General features: G+C 35.2%; 1 protein-coding gene and 1 long non-coding RNA gene across 3 annotated transcripts; one reads left to right on the top strand and one right to left on the bottom strand.

Annotated features, from left to right (window-relative positions):
• Positions 1-3,557: 3,557 nt before the first annotated feature.
• Positions 3,558-13,462, top strand: LOC126823407 (replication factor C subunit 5). 2 transcript variants are annotated; one of them, XM_050552235.2, is made up of 11 exons: positions 3,558-3,676; positions 4,339-4,403; positions 4,852-4,988; positions 5,510-5,589; positions 6,193-6,266; positions 6,582-6,741; positions 7,512-7,593; positions 9,578-9,707; positions 11,587-11,664; positions 12,374-12,428; positions 12,678-13,462. In XM_050552235.2, the coding sequence occupies exons 1-11, from the start codon at positions 3,636-3,638 to the stop codon at positions 12,772-12,774; spliced, it is 999 nt and encodes a 332-aa protein (XP_050408192.2). In that variant the 5' UTR covers positions 3,558-3,635; the 3' UTR covers positions 12,775-13,462. The 2 variants fall into 2 exon arrangements, with proteins under 2 accessions (XP_050408192.2, XP_055957625.1); XM_056101650.1 differs by having other exon boundaries at positions 3,659-3,747.
• A 1,425-nt stretch (positions 13,463-14,887) lies between these two features.
• LOC126824634 (uncharacterized) lies at positions 14,888-18,771 on the bottom strand. The gene is made up of 5 exons (XR_007681586.2): positions 18,674-18,771; positions 18,243-18,299; positions 16,041-16,158; positions 15,376-15,522; positions 14,888-15,102 (listed from the first exon to the last, which is right to left on the bottom strand). It is a non-coding gene; the product is annotated as an uncharacterized LOC126824634 (long non-coding RNA).
• Between the last annotated feature and the right edge of the window lie 786 nt (positions 18,772-19,557).

Raw genomic sequence — 19,557 nt, 5'->3', positions numbered from 1 at the left:
GCCCCTGGATTAAGCAAAAGTTGGGTTACTAAGTTATTTTGGTTTCGAATATTGTTTAAAGCCTAGACAGGGGAACAAAAAAAATCAGACATTTCTCAACACTGGCTGTATCTACAAGTCATAAAATTAGACTCTTAGAGTGTCCAAAAGCTAAAAAAGTGATTTTTCGTGCAATCAGGGGCCATAATCCATGAAGTTACGGTGCAATACATGCCACTTTCGAAAGGACCAGGGCAACAAAAAAAATCAGACATTTCTCAACACTGGCTGTATCTACAAGTCATAAAATTAGACTCTTAGAGTGTCCAAAAGCTAAAAAAGTGATTTTTCGTGCAATTAGGGGCCATAATCCATGAAGTTGACGGTGCAATACATGCCACTTTCGAAAGGACCAGAGATCTTTGGAAGATAGACCTATATTGTGGACGGACCGACAGGCGGACGGATGCGACGACAATATATGTCCAAATGAAAATGTGGGCATACAAAAAAGATACATTTTGGAATAATGTACGCCCCTGGATTAAGCAAAAGTTGGGTTACTAAGTTATTTTGGTTTCGAATATTGCTTAAAGCCTAGACAGGGGAACAAAAAAAAATCAGACATTTCTCAACACTGGCTGTATCTACAAGTCATAAAATTCAGAAGTAGACAGATAAGCACTTTGGAAAACAAATCAATCAAATTTGACTAAAAAGTTAATTTTATTTTCTACCCTAATATAATTGTATCATTTGCTTGATAACGACTACAGAATCAGTAATAAACAATAATTGCATTTCATATAATTGTGTCCTGTGTATGATCATACCAATTTGATGAACATTGAATAGAGATGATTTATGTGAATTTTTATTAACATATTAGCCTACTGTTTAATTAAGAGGAATTAAGCAATTTATAAAGTAAAATTTATACATTCTACACTTGACTGATTACATGATGATGTAGTGTTCATAAATATAATTATAACCTATATCCTGGTGACAACTAAAAACTTCTCATTTAAAATTGAATTAAAGGAGAATGCTGTAGTAAAAAAAGTTTAATTTTATCATTTACTTAGTTCATTGTGTAACACACTTCAGTATGATTTTTTTTTTTTTTTTTTTTTAAAGTTTTATTAGTAACAAATAACGTTAAAAAAACATGGATTTACGCAATTACAGAAACACCCAACAATTATAATGAGCTGACGCTAAATCATGTGACATGACGTAAGAGACGACACTCGTGTAGCAGTCGATGTATATTTCAATATGGCATCGGCAGAAAGTGACAGCTTGTCAAACATTGATTTCGCCCCAAATGTTCTTCCCTATCAGTATGAGCCAAATAGAAATGCGATCAACAACAGTGACGACGATGGTTCGGAACATTCTACCATTTCTATCAAAGAAGAACAATCGCTGCAGGCTGTGTTCAGACTAGGTCATAGTACCTTGTCTTATCACAGTCCTTTGATTCTCGATAACTTTTCGCTTTATTTATTGATGTTCACGCTTCATCGGCTAAAATATATCAGAGAAAAACTATTAATTCCAATAAATTTACCCTAGCCATAGGGTAATACAGTATTATATGCCCTAGCCTACTTTCTTTGTGCGACAATTGAAAAACGAGGGTCACGTATAGTCTTATTGCTGAGAAAAATTTCTATCACACTCATTTTCCTAGAAATAGGTTCCACTACTGATGTCTTCTGTCTTGCTCCAGCCTCGAATTGTGTATCAATTGTAGCCGCAGATAAGACAGGACGCGGGTACAATATTGTAGCTATCATTTTCCTAGTTAAATCTGACGGACTTCCACATCTAGAACTATCTATGATTGACTGCAAAAATCATCGACATAGGCCTACACCTACTACTTACGCAGAAGATGCTTCGAAAAGGGGATATTAATTTACATTTTGTTGCTATGGTTACATCAGTCACTTCTATTGCTAGATTATGAAAGCGTGTCGGTTTCACCATAGAACTATGTACAGTTTTAACATAGAAAGATAACATAACTGTTAGCTTGGATCGACAGAATAATATTATTTATTCACGTTCACAAGCAGGTAACTCAAAATGCTCCGAACAAAGAGAAGCGTGTTTTGATGGAGACCCCTCTGACCTCGTCGACACCGCTGTGTCCAGACCTTTCTGCGTTTGCCTTGCTTGGAAATTTTTAGAAAATCACATGTGCTTCCTGATTTATTGTTGGTGCTATTAGTACATCACCAACGGGATGCAGTGCTCAGTTGCAAACGCCTTCTACAGGGAAATTCACGTCTGTCGTCTGACAGAAGGAAAAAATTAAAACGAGGCTGCAGATATGCATAAATGTCAATTCAGGTTTTTTGGGTATATTTTTCCTTTGTAAAAATATTCATAATGACTTTTAAAATTTTGTAGGGTCAAAAATATTCTAATAGTAACATTATTTTTCATATTAAAACAACTTTTTTCGGTAGTATTCTCCTTTAAGTGGATCACAAATGACCTTTTCTCTCCCAGATGATCGAAATCCAAAACAATTTATAAGGGACATCAATATAACATTGGAATGATAGTTATACATAGGAGCATGTGATTCATATTACGGTATTTAAAATACGGAAATGTGCCAAGTGTACATTATTGATACTAGTCTAGTCCAAATTTCGAACGCGCATGACATATTTCATTGCAAAGCATGTGCGAGTGTCTGTATTTTAAGTTGTTTAATAATGGTCTTGAGCTTAAGACATTGCGTAATATATATTGAAGCAACAACTCGGGTCTGAAGTCCCTTGTGTTGTTTTATTATATTACTTAATCTTAATGTCTCGCTCTCGACCATTAAACCACATATAATAAATAAGACTTATATGTATCTAGTCTGATAAATTGATAGCAAAATAAGGTCAAAAAGTTTCAAGGATAAAGGCATCTAAGTGCAAAATAAAGAATGACAATAGGTACTGTGGTAGTTAGGATTAACAACAATAAAGAAGATATTATTACAAATAATACAAATCTTTAAAAAACTGGGCTAATGGAATTGTCATGGTTTTCTCTATGTGTGTGTGTTTTTTTAAGGGTTATTTTTTGTTGTTGGTCAAATTTCTTATTTTCAGGAGATGAATCATTATTTATGAATGCCAATAATACTGTCTGTCTTCTTTATAGAAGGATTTGGTTGACTAAAGTGGGTAAATATCATAACAGATTGTATAAGTGCTATACCTCCGTATCTCTTATTTCTTTTTGCGTAATTTCTTCTGTTTTTTTACATTCTGTTCTCAAACCTAACAACTGTTTAGCTGTGAAGTCTATCATAAATTGCACCATTTTACAAGTCGTGAGAGCTTGCTCTACGCAATCTTCTTGGCCACCATCATTTATCATTTTGATAATTCTTATGTTTGTGGCAATTCTGTGATCATATTTAGCTAAAGTATAGTTCTATTACGTAATAGTTGTCGTATCAGATACATTAACAACCCAAGAAATTCGTGAAATTGCTTGACAGTCCTGAACCAATTTCAGCTTCGGCCATATTGGAAATTCCTGATCCCGTGGTCACGTGACAATGCGCGAGATATCTGACAGGTTCCCGCGAAATTTCCAGATTTCTCTTGTGCAGATAATAATATCAAGAAGTTATGTCTATCAAAGATAACATATCGAATCCAAATCTTCCATGGTATATTGTTATTTATTGTGCTCGAATGGTGTCAGTACGAAACACGACCTGACAATCTCGAGGCTTGTTGTGTAATCATTAATATTTCATTGAAGATTTGTTTACCTTTTTATTTGGGCCCCGCCCTTGACCACAATGAAAAACGAAACTAGAAATAAGAACATGAATAAGTGTTTCTTTTAATAGACTTATAGCCCCACATGCAGGCTATATCTTTTGTACCCCATGCACCAAAAATTGACACAAAGTAACAAAATGACTTTCTTGTTTGGTACATTCTTCCAGCAAATCATCTGCATTCCAGTTCCTGAAAGTAAAGTAGGGTCTTGTTCATGCCTAGTAGTAGTAAATTAATGATTAGACTCCCAGTACTCCCACATCGAAAATGATCAAAATTTATGACACCTTGAATATCATTTTATAATGTTTTATTTATACAGTGCTTGGTTTTCTCACAATGTTTTGTGCCTAACAGTAAACAAGAAGGGCACTTTTTTCCAAAATATATTATAATTAATTCATCTTTGGAGGTGTTAAAATCATTCTTTTTATTGATAATTAGATGCAATAAATCTTGGCTTTTAAAGACACATTCCAAATGTATTAATGGTATGTAATGAAATATAATTGTTTTCCAAGTAAATAAGTAATATTTTTTGCAGGGTAGAAAAATACAGACCAAAACAGTTAGATGATCTAATATCTCATGCTGATATTATTAATACAAGTAACTATATATAATCTATTTTTAAACTGATTATGAAGTATGTAATTGTGTGTGTTGATTTCATATACAAACTCTTTAAATGGAACTCTGTCAATGTCTTTATTAATTTGCTAAATTTCGTATAAATTAATGATTCAGTAGTAGCCTTTTTTTTTCATCTTTTTTTTCGAAATAAATAAATTGATAGTAGAACTACAAGGTGTTTGACTATGTGGGTAAAACCTGGTAAAACAAAAGGAATGAATTGTTTTATATGAAATTAGTGAGACAACATAGTATGAGTTATTAAAAGGGCGTACTTATATTAGATTCTAATCAGAATTTGTTAATATAAATGGGATACAAGTAAGTCAATGATACACCTACATTGAAAATTCTTATGTACATATATGTATGAAACTAGTAATTAATATGCCTTCATATTGGATTAATATTTTTCTACTTTCAGTTAGTAAATTTGTAAAAGAAGATCGACTTCCACATCTGTTATTTTATGGGCCTCCAGGAACTGGCAAAACATCTACCATTTTAGCTGTAGCCAAACAAATTTATTCACCAAAAGAATTTAACTCCATGGTGTTGGAGGTAAAATTTATTTATGTTATCAACATCCTTCAATATGTTTAGGGATGAGACTTGAAGCTGGTTGTTCTTTTAATTCCTCAATCAAAATAATTAAAAAAAATAAATAAAATACCAATGCTAGATAACCCCCGGTTTGGATTCAATTGGATTTTAACTAAGTGCATCAAGTTTCAACCCTACCTGATAAAAGATGGCAGTGTCTTGTTTCTCTCAAGTAGCATAGATAGATAAAATTTCAATTGATCATAACTTTGTAAATACTGAATGGAATTGAAACATTTGGTTTTCAAGGGATTCCTATAGCACTAAATGATGCATCAAATCTTTAATGTTTATGTCATATTTCAACCCAACCAATAAAAGATGGCAGCGTCTTGTTTCTCTCAAACAGCATAGATAGATAAAATTTCAATTGATCATAACTTTGTAAATACTGAATGGCATTGAAACATTTAGTTTGCAAGGGATTCCTATAGCACTAAATGAAGCATGAAACTGTTAATGTTTATATCATATTTCAGTTAAATGCATCAGATGATCGAGGTATTGGCATTGTAAGAGGACAAGTTCTAAGCTTTGCTAGTACAAGAACCATATTTAAGTGAGTAATGAATTTGCTTTAGGGTTATTCAGTTTTATAAACCTACCATAATTGATCTATTTTGGTAAAGATTTACGTATAATTTGGTATGATGATGTTAATCCATACATGAGAAAACCCCAGGAACCAGTAGCTCAAAATATTTCAGATTCAAGGTCTTATTTCTTTCTAGAAACCTGGAGGTCCTGGGTTGGATCCCGTTGTTAGCTGAGAAAGTTTCTCATGATTTTCCGGTGTGGTGAAGTATGGAGAACCTGGCAAGGATGGGTGGAAAACCAAGGTCTTGTGTGCACATTGCGGTGCATGTAAAAGAACCCTTTACAGTTGGAATTCGAAATAAAAGTAGATCGTAGAGCTGCCATAGGGCAAAATTTCCCTAATAACAAACTGCATGGCATATGCCCTTCTGCATAGGTAGAAAATTAGGACGTTGAATCCCATTTCATTTTTGTTTCTGTTTCTTTCCAGTAATGTGCATATTTATATCAGTTTGTATCTGCATATACACAAAAAAACGGAAATTGGGACCCTATAATTTTGCACTTATGATTTATTCATGAGGTAGATGACATTATTTTTGATAACAGTTAATTTTATAAACAGGTCTGGTTTTAAGATTGTTATATTAGATGAAGCTGATGCTATGACCAATGATGCACAAAATGCTTTAAGAAGAGGTAAACAAATTAATAATGATTAAAACTTCAAACATGTTGGTATATATGGATACAACATTATTAAAGCATTACTATATTAAAGGTGCATTATGTAAGATTTAGATAAAGAGCTGGCTGTTCTTGCTATAAAAGGTAAAATATAGATAATGAAAAATGAATATATTGAAATTTTCTGGGTATGTATTAACCCTTTAACATATTGTTTAGTGGGAAGACATCAGACTCCATCATCTCCTTGTCTTAGTAATTTCTGGACTCATTTACCTCTTAGTCTCTAAATAACCATTCATTCATTCTTAAACATTTATATTTCAGTGATAGAAAAATTTACGGAGAATACAAGATTTTGTATAATCTGTAATTATTTATCAAAGATAATACCAGCTCTACAGTCGAGATGTACACGATTCCGCTTTGGTCCGCTTACAACAGATCAGATGGTACCTAGATTAGAATATGTTACAGGTCAAGAAGCGTAAGTTCCATGTCATTGATCAGTTCTAGTTAGATTAGGTGATTAAGTAGTCAAAAGAATTGTTCAAGATCATTTGGAAAAAAATGTGTGTTTTTTTGGCATTGCAGCCTTCTTGGATTTTAGTCTATTGTAGGTTCTCAGGTTCCTACTTACTGCTAGGGGGGTTGGATGGCCGAATGGTTAGCACGTGCGCGCTGTATCATAAGGCCTGTCATTGAGTCAACTGGCATTGTTTCGAATCCCCTGTGACCAGGAGTAGGGTCGCCTGTCCAACCTTGTGGGTTTTCTTAGTGTCTTCCGGTTTCCTCCCACTGCTAAAGACCCCTACGAGCAAGCGAAATATTGAAAGCAACTTGATTGGTCAAAACTTTGGAACATAACTCTGCTTTTAATTGAGGTAAAATGTTTAAACTTGATGTTAATGTTCATTAGTTGAATGTCTTGACTGAGTTCAAAGATTAACGATTCCCTGACCCTCTAAAGCTAAGCAGAGCTAAGTCATTTCATTGGTTGATGCTTTGGGATAAGATAACTTTCTAACTAATGGAGAGTGATGAAACATAGTATAGTTTCACTACCATGTACTTTAAAACCTTGACCGAGTTTGATTGTGAACATTTTATGCTTAGACTAAGTATAGATAATCAGTTTGATTGCTCAATACTTTTGATAAAGAGCAATGTGCAATTAATCAATATGTGTCATCTATTTATTTATGGATTTCGGGTGGGGACATCAACCTCATTGTTTGCTTATTTTCTTAAATCCAGAATAAAAGTATCATCTGATGGAATGAAAGCATGTGTGACTTTAGCATCAGGTGACATGAGAAAAGCATTAAATATATTACAGGTAATTATTCTAAGCCCACATGTCAATGTAGTTGTATGTTGTTATTGCTCCTGTCTGGCGACACTTACTTGTTATCACATTCCAGAGGAAGTTCTTAGCAGATTATGATCACATCTTTAGGAGTGATTGTTTCTGACTGATAAATGTACATGTACTCATACTCATTATACAGAGTTCAATTCCTGACTGTCAAACTTTGAGGATTAGTCCTTTTTGGGGTCCGTCTTCATTAGCCCAGTCTCTGCAAAACAGTAGGACATTAAACCCCATTTCATTTCTGTATCGGGGTAAAGATGGTCTTATCAGTTAACTGCCAAGTAACAGAACACAATTTTTATGGGAAACAATCACTGGTTTTATTCTATTAGCACGACGTTTCGACAAGTATCCTCTTATCGTTATCAAGCACAATGACATTAAGTAAACTTGGATTTAATATATAAGAGTTCATGATGAAGCCATTTACAAAAATTAAATAATAATAACATTAAGAAGTAAAAGATTAAGCAAAAACAACACAATAGTCGGTGTTTGGTGTTCCGGTGATGCTGTATTCTTTCACGGACTAAGGATTTACTGGCTTGTAGAAGGATCTTATGAGCAGCATTCGAATTAACTGGACCCTTAAGTTTTAACCCTTGTGGCACAGTGTCACTGTCTCTGCATCTCATGAGGAAAGTTAAATTATTACACACTCTTATATATTTGTCTTCAAGTTTACTAATCTGACGAACACACTTAACTGCCACATCCCCATACTGACGTTGAACATAATCTTTAAGTGGCATTTAGTGATTGGGGTACACAATAACAGAACACAATTTTTATGGGAAACAATCACTGGTTTTATTCTATTAGCACGACGTTTCGACAAGTATCCTCTTATCGTTATCAAGCACAATGACATTTAGTAAACTTGGATTTAATATATAAGAGTTCATGATGAAGCCATTTACAAAAATTAAATAATAATAACATTAAGAAGTAAAAGATTAAGCAAAAACAACACAATAGTTGGTGTTTGGTGTTCCGGTGGTGCTGTATTCTTTCACGGACTAAGGATTTACTGGCTTGTAGAAGGATCTTATGAGCAGCATTCGAATTAACTGGACCCTTAAGTTTTAACCCTTGTGGCACAGTGTCACTGTCTCTGCATCTCATGAGGAAAGTTAAATTATTACACACTCTTATATATTTTTCTTCAAGTTTACTAATCTGACGAACACACTTAACTACCACATCCCCATACTGACGTTGAACATAATCTTTAAGTGGCATTTAGTAAAGTACCTGTAGTAAAACTGAGTTTAGGTAGAAGTGAGAGGAAGGTTATTCATCTTATAATGTTTTCGTGTTATTTGATCATTAACGGTCTTTTAGCTTGAAACGTTAAGATGAGACAAATAAACCTCCTCTCATTTATACTTAGTTTTTGTACTACCGTTGAGTGAGGATTTTTAAATATCTATTGATGTCTACTCTTCTCTGCTGGCATCATCGTTTTCATCCAGCAGCTACATGAGCTTCACAGATCTACTGATTTGTCCAGCCCCTGCTACTCTTCTAAGGTAGTGTTGTCATTTTCCCTCTTGTTTCCTGTTCTAATGTTGGGCGGTGATTTCGAAATATCTATTGATGTCTACTCTTTTCTGCTGGCATCATCGTTTTCATCCAGAAGCTACATGAGCTTACAGATCTACCGGTCTGTCTAGCCCCTGCTACTCTTCTAAGGTAGTGTTGTCATTTTCCCTCTTGTTTCCTGTTTCTAATGTTGGGCGGTGATTTCGAAATATCTATTGATGTCTACTCTTTCTGCCGGCATCATCGTTTCATCCAGCAGCTACATGAGCTTCACAGATCTACCGATCTGTCCAGCCCCTGCTACTCTTCTAAGGTAGTGTTGCCATTTTCCCTTTTGTTCCCGTTTCTAATGTTTGTCCATTTTCTGTAGAAATTGTTAATTTAATGCATGTTTTTGTTACAGAGTACGTCTATGGCATTTGATGAAGTAAATGAAGATAATGTATATACCTGTGTAGGACATCCATTAAGACGTGATATTGAAAATATAGTCAACTGGATACTTAATGAAAATTTTACAACAGCTTATAAAAGTATCCTTTTAAAAGTATCTGCAGAGAGTGCACTGTGATGTGGTATTATGATAAATTGCCTCTCAACATAGTTGAAAAGCATCCATTGATCAAGAGAGCACCTTGATATAATACTATGAAATATTGCCTCTCAACAGAGTTATGAAAAACATGGATTGTTCTGCATCCCAAGATTAGAGTAATGAGATGTACTCCATTAAGTCAGAAAATGGCTTTTTTGGGTAGTAACACTAGTAAGAAATGAGTTAAACTTTCATGGTTTTATTGACACAATATTTAAAGATGCATTATGTAAGATTTAGATAAAGAGCTGGACATTCTTTCTATTATAGTTCAAAAGAAGATAATGAAAAATGAACATGTTGAAAATTTCATTCGAATTACTTTATTCTGAGCGAAGTTATGACAGTAGATCATTCATTATCTCGGCAACGGTACTTGACAACCGAGACTCAGTATCAATTGTTCATTTTATTGTTAAATTTTTAAATCTCACGGTTGTTTAAATCCATTTAAATCTCAGCCATACGATTGTCTAGAGAGTTGATTATAGGCTTGTCATGTTAATATATCTCTAAATAAAAGTTTATATAACATTTGAAGTCAAAAGAAAGACCAGTCCTTGAAATCTTCATACTGGTCGCTTCAGTAACTAACCTGTCACTCTCAATTATCAAAGACAAATCACATCACACATTATCCATACATGTAGGTACACAAACACTCTTTAGATACATTGCTCCATATAAATATCGTAATATGAAACCTTCACTTTTTTCGACATTGGAACACCTAAAATTTTTGAAATTCTGCCAATCTGCTTTGCCTCATCAGCGACTCGAAGATTCATGCAATTCTATAACCTGTATCCATGTGAATTACAGCAAGTATCATGTTATTAAACTTGTGTGCTAAATTGAATACTTCGCCGTTGAGGTGTAGAATTCATATTCTAAAATATCTGTAATAAATTTAATATCAAAAAACGACTGGACACCTGTGGCTCTGCATGTAAGTGTAGAATTCAGATTCTAAAATATCCGTAATAAATTTAATATCAAAACACAACTGGACACCTGTGGCTCTGCATGGCACCATATTTACATGTACCATGTACGGAATACAGGTAATGCCCCCTGGAATTCCTTTCTCACATCCTGTCTATATTTACCCTATAAATAAATTTATATGTGAAATATTTTTCCGACCTACTTATTTGATTTTGTCAAATTTTCTAGTAAATTATTCAAAGCCTTTATTTATGGAAACTGTTTTATAGTTTTTAAATGATTAAATACACCAGGTTCTGAACTGTGTGCATTTCCATTCCAGCCACCACTATTTTACTACGGTAGAATTAGGTCAGATGACTCAGGGGATGCGTTTTAATTTATTTAGATATAACACTTCATAATGCTATAACCTAGTGTCAAGCAGATGAAAACAAGCTTAGACGGTGTGAAATTTGTTGTTATAAAATTGGCTACTTCCAACTGTGTTAGTAACTGTACGACAGAGCGAATTGGAAACAGTGCAAATGGAGTATTTCTGTGCTTAATTCTAGCATTTAGAAACGAATAATTAAATGTATGTGACGTGGATGTGATTATTGTGGTCTTAAGTCAATTTACTGAAAATCAAGTAAAATTTTATCCACCTGTCGCAAGTGACAGATAGTTTTACTTGCATGCTGTCAGACATAAAATCGCCTGTTGGTGACAAGTAGACAGGCAAACATTTCGAGCCATGAAGACCTGCAATTGGAAGATTCAGCTCTTACATAACACATCTTTAAACATCACCCTATCCTCTTCATTTTCACTTCAGCACCCTGCCCCACCCCCTTATTCATTTCATTAATCTTTAACATGTGATGTAGATTTAACAGAAGTTAAAACAGCAAAGGGTTTAGCGTTACAAGATGTTCTTACAGAAATACATCAATATGTACATAGAAGTAGGCTGTTTTTAAATCTTTTATGTTACAATAAAATATAGTATGGCACCTCCTGGCGCCGATGAATTTGGGGCTGTGTGGAACATGCTAAGAGTCAATTAGTAGCATATCTGAACCATGGTATATGTTTGCCACTGGTTGACCAATGTTTGTGAAGCATTAAAGTTCAGAATCTGAACATGTAACTTGTCAAAAACTTGAGAAGGCATGCAAAAACTCTAAACTCGTGAGGCTGTCCCACGTAGCATGTCATTGCGTCCCCTCCACTTATCCTCAGTGTATATAAATTAAAAGTGAAATGTTCTTTTCCCATACGTAACTGCCTTGGGATAACAAAAGTGATTTATGTTTAGGACGCTGTGGTGGCTCAGTGAGTAAGGCATTGGCATGTTAACCTGGAGGTCTTGTGTTCGATCCCAGTGTTGGCAAAGTAAGTTCATCATGATTTTCCAGCGGTTCCACATTGTACATGTAGGACGGAGGGCCTGACACGACAACTAAAAGGTTAAGTCCTGTGTACACATAGGCTTGCACATAAAAGAATCCTTTACAGTTGGAATTCCAGGCAAAATTTCCCTCATATCACTCTGCATGATGTGTGCCCTTCTTCATTTATAGCCCAGTCCGAGCAGAAAAGTAGGATGTTAAACCCAATTTCAATTCCTTTCGATTTATGTTTAAATCTTATTTTGGATTTTATATTTTACAGTTGATCTACCTGTGAAAGTTAAAATGCATCTGCTTGAAAAAATGGCGGATATAGAGTATGTTGATCTTTGATATTATTTCACTTTCATAATTATTTTCTAATCAAAGCACTTCTGACTTCTGTCCCATTTCAATTTTGATCTTCGACTGCTAACAATTTCAGCAGAATATTAGAAAATGAACTAAAGCTAATACAGGCCATCTTAAGCATATATTGTAGAAATAACAGTTTGATGGAACGTTTTATATTATTTTATTGAGAATAGTCGCATTATTTTTATTTAATATACCTCATTATGTTACAGGTACCGTCTAGCCTTAGGTACCAGTGAAAAAATACAGATGTCTTCTATGATAGCAGCATTTCAAGCAGCAAGAGATCTCATAACACAAGATGCTTAATTCTACAAAAAATCCACAAATATAGCATTTCTGTTTACTGTCTACAATCTACAAATACAAAATGTTACAAATTTTGAAAATTGAACTGTTTTTAACTGCTGAATAGGAACAGGGACATACTACAATTTTGGTATTTGTTCATTGAGCAGCATATTTTGAACATTTACTAGTGAAATGTGAGAAGAAAGTGTATGAAAATTTGTTAACAGAAGATGGGGCAAAGTATCACTGTGAATAATGTGAATTAAAGACATAGTTATCTGTGTTAATGTAGGCGTATATTGTCATCCTTGTCTGTCTATCCTCACTTGTATCTACATACATTGCAGTGTTGATTTCTTCAAACTGATTTTCACAAATTTGTCAGGAATAAACTGTTTGGCAAGAATAATTCCATACTTTTTGCCCCTTACTATTATGATTGTTGATCAAAGTACAGTACTGTGTCTAATTTGTACTTTATTCTGAAGTTATTTTCTGAAAATGTTTAGCAGTTGTAGTGGTTTATTGATCATCCTTATGGATTCTGAAAATATTCCTTAAATAGGTTTCAAGAGTTGTTTCCCATGGTATAAGGGTCATCAAAGTAATTTGGAATATCAACTTTGTTGAGCATATCTGTTCCTTTTGTCAACCGTTACTATATGTAATTATGAAAAATACGTGAAAATAAAAAAATTATATATTATACCTGCACTCTTCCTTGAAGTCAGTACCGGATCTAGGGGGGGCAAAGTGGGCCAAATGTCCCGGGCCCCCCACATTTAGGCCTCCCCCCCCCCCCCCAATTCTGGGTCATACTAATATTTTATCCCGGACGGAGCCAACCAGTACCTGGGCTGAGGGAGCGATGATTGGGGCCCTGGGCAGTAAGGGATATTGGGGGCCCCAGACACTGAAGGGGGCGGAGTACATACTAGTGCGATCCACGGTCAGTACGAACAATTTGAACAAACGACAATGGCCCCCCCACAAGGTTAATCCGGCACTGCTTGAAGTTACTTCCAATGATGACAGATTTACGTGAAGGTGGTAGAAATAAATCACATTGATCGATTAGAAAAATTATGGTTAAATGAAATGGGCTTATAAAGATGGGCATGTGCCATTAGAGAAATATTGCCTGGACAGTGGAGCTACAACCTACTCTTTATTTCAAAGTGTGAGGTGGGGGGCAATGGTTTAGTGCAGTGCACTAGATCATTAAATCTGTCATTGAGTCAAGTGGTGTGGTTCGGGATTCCTTGCTTGTGTTTGACAAGGGTAACCTGTCCAACCTTGTGGCTTTTCTCTGGGTCATTTGGTTTCCTCCCACAGCTAAAGAACCCAATTGTGAGTCTCAAAATGTCAGGATATCTCTAACTGCTGCCAATGGTATACAGTGTATACAAGAGAACTGCAACACTAACATGGAGAAAACAACGTTGGAAACAGCTGAGGAACCTCGACTGACTCTGTGATAGAACCTGGGATCTGATTAGTGGGCCAGTGCCATACTCACTGAATTGCATTTAAATGCCAAATTAATGTAGAAGCAAAAATCCTAAAATTTCCTTCTTTTTTTTTTTGGATAACTTAAACAACGAGAACTTTCAACTCTACCTAATCTCCCATATTGCCCCTTAAAGATACATTATGGGAGATTCGATAATGAGTTGTCAGTTCTCACTATAATAGTTAAAAACTAGATAACGTAAAGGCAATTTGCTGAAAATTTCATTCAAATTGATCCACTATGAAACGAGAACTAAACGAATGAAATTTCTGCCTAGCCTCGGTAATCATTACTAAAGTCAGTACGATAAACAGCATAGTCTTGATTATCCATTTAATCCTTTAATCGAGAATGAAAGTTATGCAGTAAATCGGCTCACAATCCACTTAAGATCGCAGACTAGCGATGCCATCTAGAGTTGATTATGGTCGGGATAAGTTAATTAATGTCTAATTAATAATTTAGATAACATTTCAGGCCTAAAGAAAGACCTGCAATAGACAGATTTAGCTCTTGCATAATGTATGTTTAAGTTACAGATTTGATCAAAGTTTACTAGTATAATATACCCCACCCTCAAATGACAAAACCAGAGGATTCAAGAGCATAACAATGCAATTACAGATCAACTGAAATATTTATTTCATTAAAAATATTAAAGATATTTTCAAGTTATTTTCCTTTTGTGAAATTTGGGTATACACAGGTTTGTCCACATCCATTGAAACAACATTTCTTCACTGCTCCACAGTCGCCATCTAACTCACATTCTTCAATGCAGAGTGAACTAACTGTATGTTTCTGCTTTACAACTGGACAGTTTCCAGGATTATCTAAAATTAAATACATGTAAAAGTTATTTGACTGAAAACAATAATAACAAATTGGCATTATTCAGAAAGGAACAGAGGATTTGCATCCAAATGGACAAAATGCGTGCTGTAAATACTAGGTCGACAATATGAGACTTTACAGGATAATTATAATGGATTTGAGTTGAAGACAGAGTTGCCTCTCTTGACCAAGCACATCTATTTGTTGTATTTAGAACGGGATAATAGACAACTGATAAAATAATATTGCTGTCAGAAACTCGCTATACTTACAACATCGGGAGCAGCATAATGCCCAGTTTATAGTTGGATCTGTTTCACATACAGAACCGTGCGGACATTCAAAATCTTTCTGACTACAGTTCAGATGTTGGTTATTGTCATCAATAAAAGCTGTACCATATTTACAGGGATTTACAGCTGGAAAAAAAATGAGAAAGAATCAATTTGAGCTGGAGGATAAAATATCCGCTGACCCCCATACACTCTTATCATAAATGATCGTGTACCCCTAGTAGACGAGCCATTAGCAATGTCGTTTGAAAGTACTGTGCATATCCTTCAAGAGTACTGCGAAGACAGGGGGTCGCATATATAGTTACTAGCAAAAATGTAATGCTAAAAAAACGAGGGAACACATTTTGTAAGTGTTGTCCAGATGTTGGGGGCTAAAGGTTTATTTGATTTAAAAGTTTATAGCCTGGCTAACCTCAGAATTGCAAAAGCTAATGCTTTCTTTTCTCATATATCGTCCAGAGAACTGAACATTTGGATTATTTACTCGAAGTAGTGGTGGAAAGCCCTCCCCACTCCCAAAGAAAATAAGGGAACGTGGTTGCCACAGCACAACACCACTGGAACTTATATAAGTACATGTATTAATAATGAGACTACCCATCTACTCTCATCTCCCCCAATAATAAACATCAAATACTCACGATCTTTTCCAAGATTCAGACAAGTAGCAGAAACGGTGCCTTGTAAACATGGTGGTTCTATACAGTCTGTATGATGATATTTTAATTTACATGTACCTACACCGTTACATTCATGATCCTGTTATAAAAAAATAGTAACACTAAAGGCTGATTGTATGGGGGTGGAGCGGAGCGGGGCGGGGGTATTTTATTTGTTAGTATTTCGTCCACTTGTACTTAAAGGACCATTTGACTTCGGCTTATAATGTACAGTTATATAGTGTAGTTTTACAGTAAAAAAAAAAAAAAAAATAGAATTCAATGAACATTTTGTAATTAATTTTGTCCATTATATGTTAGATACCGCCTACTTAGGCCTATAATATTAAGCCGCAACTCACACACTAGGTATTTATTTAAGACAATCAGAAATGAATTAAAACTAAAATTTAAAAACTGATTAAAATGTACACGTAGGCCCTACTCAGCCTACCATTTCGATAAAACGCCGTGATTTCACTACAGCTGTTTGTTACTGTGAGTTTTTGGCTTGAGTTGCACGGAACTGTGGGTAACCCACTAGAAATGAAATGAAATGGGGTTTAACGTCCTACTTTTCTGATCCGAACTGGACTAATGAATAATGAAGAAGGGCATACGCCATGCAGTGTGCTATGAGGGAAATTTTGCCCGAACAGCGGCACTACAGCCTACTCTTATATCGAATTCCAACTGTCAAGGGATCTTTTACGTGCACGCCAATGTGTACACGGGACCTCGGTTTTTCGTCTCATCCGAACGACTAGACAGCTGTCCTTGTCAGGCCCTGTCTTTATGTCAGGCCCTGACAAGGGGGAACCATGCCTGAAAATCTGGATGAACTTACTCGGCCAATGCAGGGATCGAACACCCGACCTCCAGGCTAGCGAGCCAGCATCTTACCCACTTAGCCACCGTGACCAGGCCCCCTCCCACCCACGGATTTTATAAAAATGTTGAAATGTTTCAGTATCTTAAATATATAATTTACTGTAATTTTCATTATCTTATTTTATCTTCATATATGTTTCCATTAACACTAGAAACATCAACGCTGATTGGTTAACAAAATGTCTGACGTCATAGGGTCAAAAGCCGCTCGTATGACCGCGGCCTTCCACTACAACCGGTCAGATCTTCATGTAGTAGAGGCCAGCGAAAGTATAAAAAACGAAACGAAATATAGATCTGGACCCTGTTTCACGAAATTTTAACTGAAGATAAAATCCAAATTTTGATTGGCTAAGCACTAAAATCAATCTAATATTATCCAATCAAATTACTAAAATTGGGATTTTATCTTAGTTAAAATTTCGTGAAACAGGCCCCAGTATTTTAATCAGATTGATGTTCATGTTAAACGTGTAAAACGTTAATGAAGAAGACAGTTTTCGTCTTTATAATAGAAATAAGATAAAATAGATTTAAAATTAACTCTGAACAAATAAAGAAATTTGATTATACATTGTCTTAATCTAGAAATTATATGAATATAAGTTAGAAATAAGACGATAGCAAGTTAGAATTTGGAATATAATACAGGGCCGTATGTAGGATTTTAAAAGTGGGGGTGCAGCAGAGTGGTGGGGCGCCAATATAATGCCCGAGTTACTGAGCGCGGAGCGGCGACCGGCGAAGGCGGGAGCCCGCGAGCGCGACGCTCGCGCAGCGGTGTGTGTGTATGTGTGTCCCCCCGAAGATTTTGAAAATTAGGCTGCCGCAAACGCGTTTTCCAAACGCGTGGCGCCCCATAGCCTCCACATAAGTGATATAAGAAAGTTTGGATCTGGGCAAACGAATCAGGTACCTATTGGCGTGTGGGTGTCATTAAAACCGACCGACTCATCAGTGTCTTAAGAGCATCACTGTGTGATCATAATCAAGTGTATTATTTTATAATTGAAAGGTTGTCATTTTTTTTTGAGGGGCGCCATTTCTCGGGGTGCCTTATTTTTCTGGGGGTGCAATGTACCCCCGGCACCCCCGCTAGATACGTCCCTGATATAATATATCGCCATAACACAGTGCTAGATTTTTAATTTTAAAAGCCGTACGAGACAACAAACTGTATTTCGCCATTGTCTACTTATGATGATTGTCAAAACATTGAAATTTATTCCAAACAGCCGAATATAGATTAGAAATATATGTACTCATCTTATACCCAATGTAAAGAAATCTTACCGTACAAGCATCGTCACATGCACTGACTAAAACCAACAAACCTGTTAAACAAAATATCTGAAAATATTTAAAACAAATTATAGAAATATAAATATTTCACCGATAATGTCATTATAATTTCTACTACCCAGAGCTGTAGATACTATAACATTTATTCAAATATTCTAGCGGATATAAATAGTTATACGTTATTGTTTTCACTCCCAGAAGCAATCTTTTATAGGCAATGACCATTCATTCTTCCCCACAGGAGTATTAAATTGAATATTACGGGGCTGTGTTTCGAGGCGGGGCTAAAAAATGAGACCAACCTAAAGTAAAGACCTTAAATAGCCCCCCCCCCCCCACTACACACACAAAATCACATTACAAATGTTTAGTTGGATCATTCAATTAAATTGAAAATAAAACGAACAACATAGTATACAAACCCCGAACATGTCTGCATGTCTGGTATAAATTATCAACAAATCAGATTTATTGATTTTCCTAATTTATGAAAGGAGTATTGCTAAACTGTAAGTAAGTTCATTTCAATTATATATGATTTAATTTATAATCGATATTGTACTCATAACTGTGCGCATAATAACTAAGTATAATTACATATCAAAGAATTCAAAATTCGACATCTGTTCAGTGCTTCGCAAATTAAAGATTTTATCGCCAAAACATTTTGTAGTCGAATTAGTGTGTCGTTTTACCCTTTTTGTTATTTTCCGTTAGATAAAAAAATTAAACGATAAAAATCAAAAGCTATTTCTTTGTCGATCATTTAGTCCATAGCAAATCTACATTTAAATTAATGGATTTATTGAATTGTCAAAAAGTCTCTTTTTTTCTTTGGTGGGCAGTATCAGCCTAGCCCCAGGCCCACCGAGGGGCAGCCCGGGCAAGTTTATCGTATAACAGCTCATAAAAAAAATAATCAGATAAATAAAATGTAATGTTGTTAGGGTTTTTTTCCGTCAAATTTACAGATGAGACCGTTAATTGTTGAAGAACTTTGTCTATATACCTCCCCCCCCCCCCAACACAAGATTTATACGCTGGTGGGGTAGCGCTTATAACGGCTCTGTGTGGACCTTTTATATTGCCCAAATTTTTCCGCCAGCTTTTGCCGACACGGCCATATTCCTAGTCTACATCAATGTTACATTTACAATTTTTGCCAGTCACGTTTATAATATAAACACCGTCTAAATAGTTTGATACGTAGTTCTATGTGTAAAAAGTGGGATATTTGTTTTTAATGAAAAGGGTAAATAATCCGGGGTTAAATACTATAGCTTTTTTTTTATTACACTACGTGGAT

The sequence above is a fragment of the Patella vulgata genome, chromosome 6, assembly GCF_932274485.2.
Source record: "Patella vulgata chromosome 6, xgPatVulg1.2, whole genome shotgun sequence".
Taxonomy (NCBI): domain Eukaryota; kingdom Metazoa; phylum Mollusca; class Gastropoda; family Patellidae; genus Patella; species Patella vulgata.
This window is presented reverse-complemented; position numbering and strand designations above follow the sequence as displayed.